This window comes from Alligator sinensis, unplaced genomic scaffold, assembly GCF_000455745.1.
Source record: "Alligator sinensis unplaced genomic scaffold, ASM45574v1 scaffold1542_1, whole genome shotgun sequence".
NCBI classification, from domain to species: Eukaryota; Metazoa; Chordata; order Crocodylia; family Alligatoridae; genus Alligator; species Alligator sinensis.
Window position 1 is genome coordinate 21,903 of NW_005842452.1, and position 1,214 is coordinate 23,116.

General features: G+C 40.5%; 1 protein-coding gene across 1 annotated transcript in view; it reads right to left on the bottom strand.

Annotated features, from left to right (window-relative positions):
- Positions 1–25: 25 nt before the first annotated feature.
- Positions 26–1,214, bottom strand: part of HOXC11 (homeobox C11) — a 2,600-nt gene continuing 1,411 nt past the window's right edge. The window contains exon 2 of the mRNA XM_006030564.2: positions 26–636. Within this exon, the coding sequence (XP_006030626.1) occupies positions 404–636 (233 nt within the window). The 3' untranslated portion in view covers positions 26–403. The remainder of the gene's footprint in view (positions 637–1,214) is intronic.

Here is a 1,214-nt window from a genome sequence, read left to right on the forward strand (position 1 = left end):
CCTCCCTCCAAAATGCAGGCAACTAAATCAGATAGGGAGACTGGCCGGTCTTGAGAGAAGACATAACTGCATCTTTCAGTCATCATCAGAGTAACACAGCACTGTGGTTTGATCACATGGAGAGAGGTGGCTAAATAAGAATCACGATAAAAAATAAAAGCAGAATCCCAATCGTTTGGACAAAACGTTAAATAAAAATGTTCATGGTTTCCAAGTCCTTGACCGCTGTAGGGAACTGAAAGCATATTGATCTCCTTTTGTTACTTGAAACTGTCCCATACATACAAATATGAGTAACGAAAAGGCTCAAACTTTGCTTGTCGACTCAAAAGACAACCCATGCTTGCAATGTTCCTCCTTAATACAGATACACTTCACCAGCAGAGGGGAGTTAAAAACAAGTTCACAACAAGGGGTTTCCAGAAAAATACTGCAGCCGGTCTCTGCTTAATTTTTTCTCTTTCATTCTTCTGTTCTGAAACCAAATTTTAACCTGTCGATCAGTAAGATTTAGCATCCTAGACAACTGGAGCCTCTTTTCTTTGTTTATATAGACATTGAAGAAAAATTCTCTTTCTAGCTCTCTTATCTGGAATTTCGAATAAGGACACCTCTTCTTTCTTGTACGGGGAGCACCTTAAAGGAACCAAAAGGGAATGTAAATACTAAGCGAAAAAAAAAAAAAGAAAGAAAGAAAAAAAAAACCAACAACACACAGACTCATCTCTAGCTCAGATCACACAGACAGCGGGCATATACATAGGGAGAAATGCACTGGGTCATACATATTCGCCACACTTCAGGCATTGCCTATTGTTAGTAGCATGCAGAGGTGAACTCAGATGTGGTAGGAACGACCTTGTATGAACTAAAATACACTTCCCCCTGCCCAGGATTTGGGGCCAGAAATATAGTGGGTCAAAACACCCTTTGGGATGGCAGGCAACAATATATCTCAACAGGCTTCAGGGAAGCAGAAGCTGCTGAAAAACACACGCTCACAGCCTGCAAATCTGTTCTCTGTATAGAAGCAGCAGGAGCGATGCTGGAATTGTATGAACTACACACGAAGGTCCGCATAAGTTTTTGATTATCTCCAATACCACTCGCCACACACCAAAAAAAAAAAAAAGGAGAATCAAAGTAAAATAAAAGGGAGCATCTGAACAGCAAAAAGGATGTATTGTTTTCATCATGGAAGCGAGGAGGAAAGA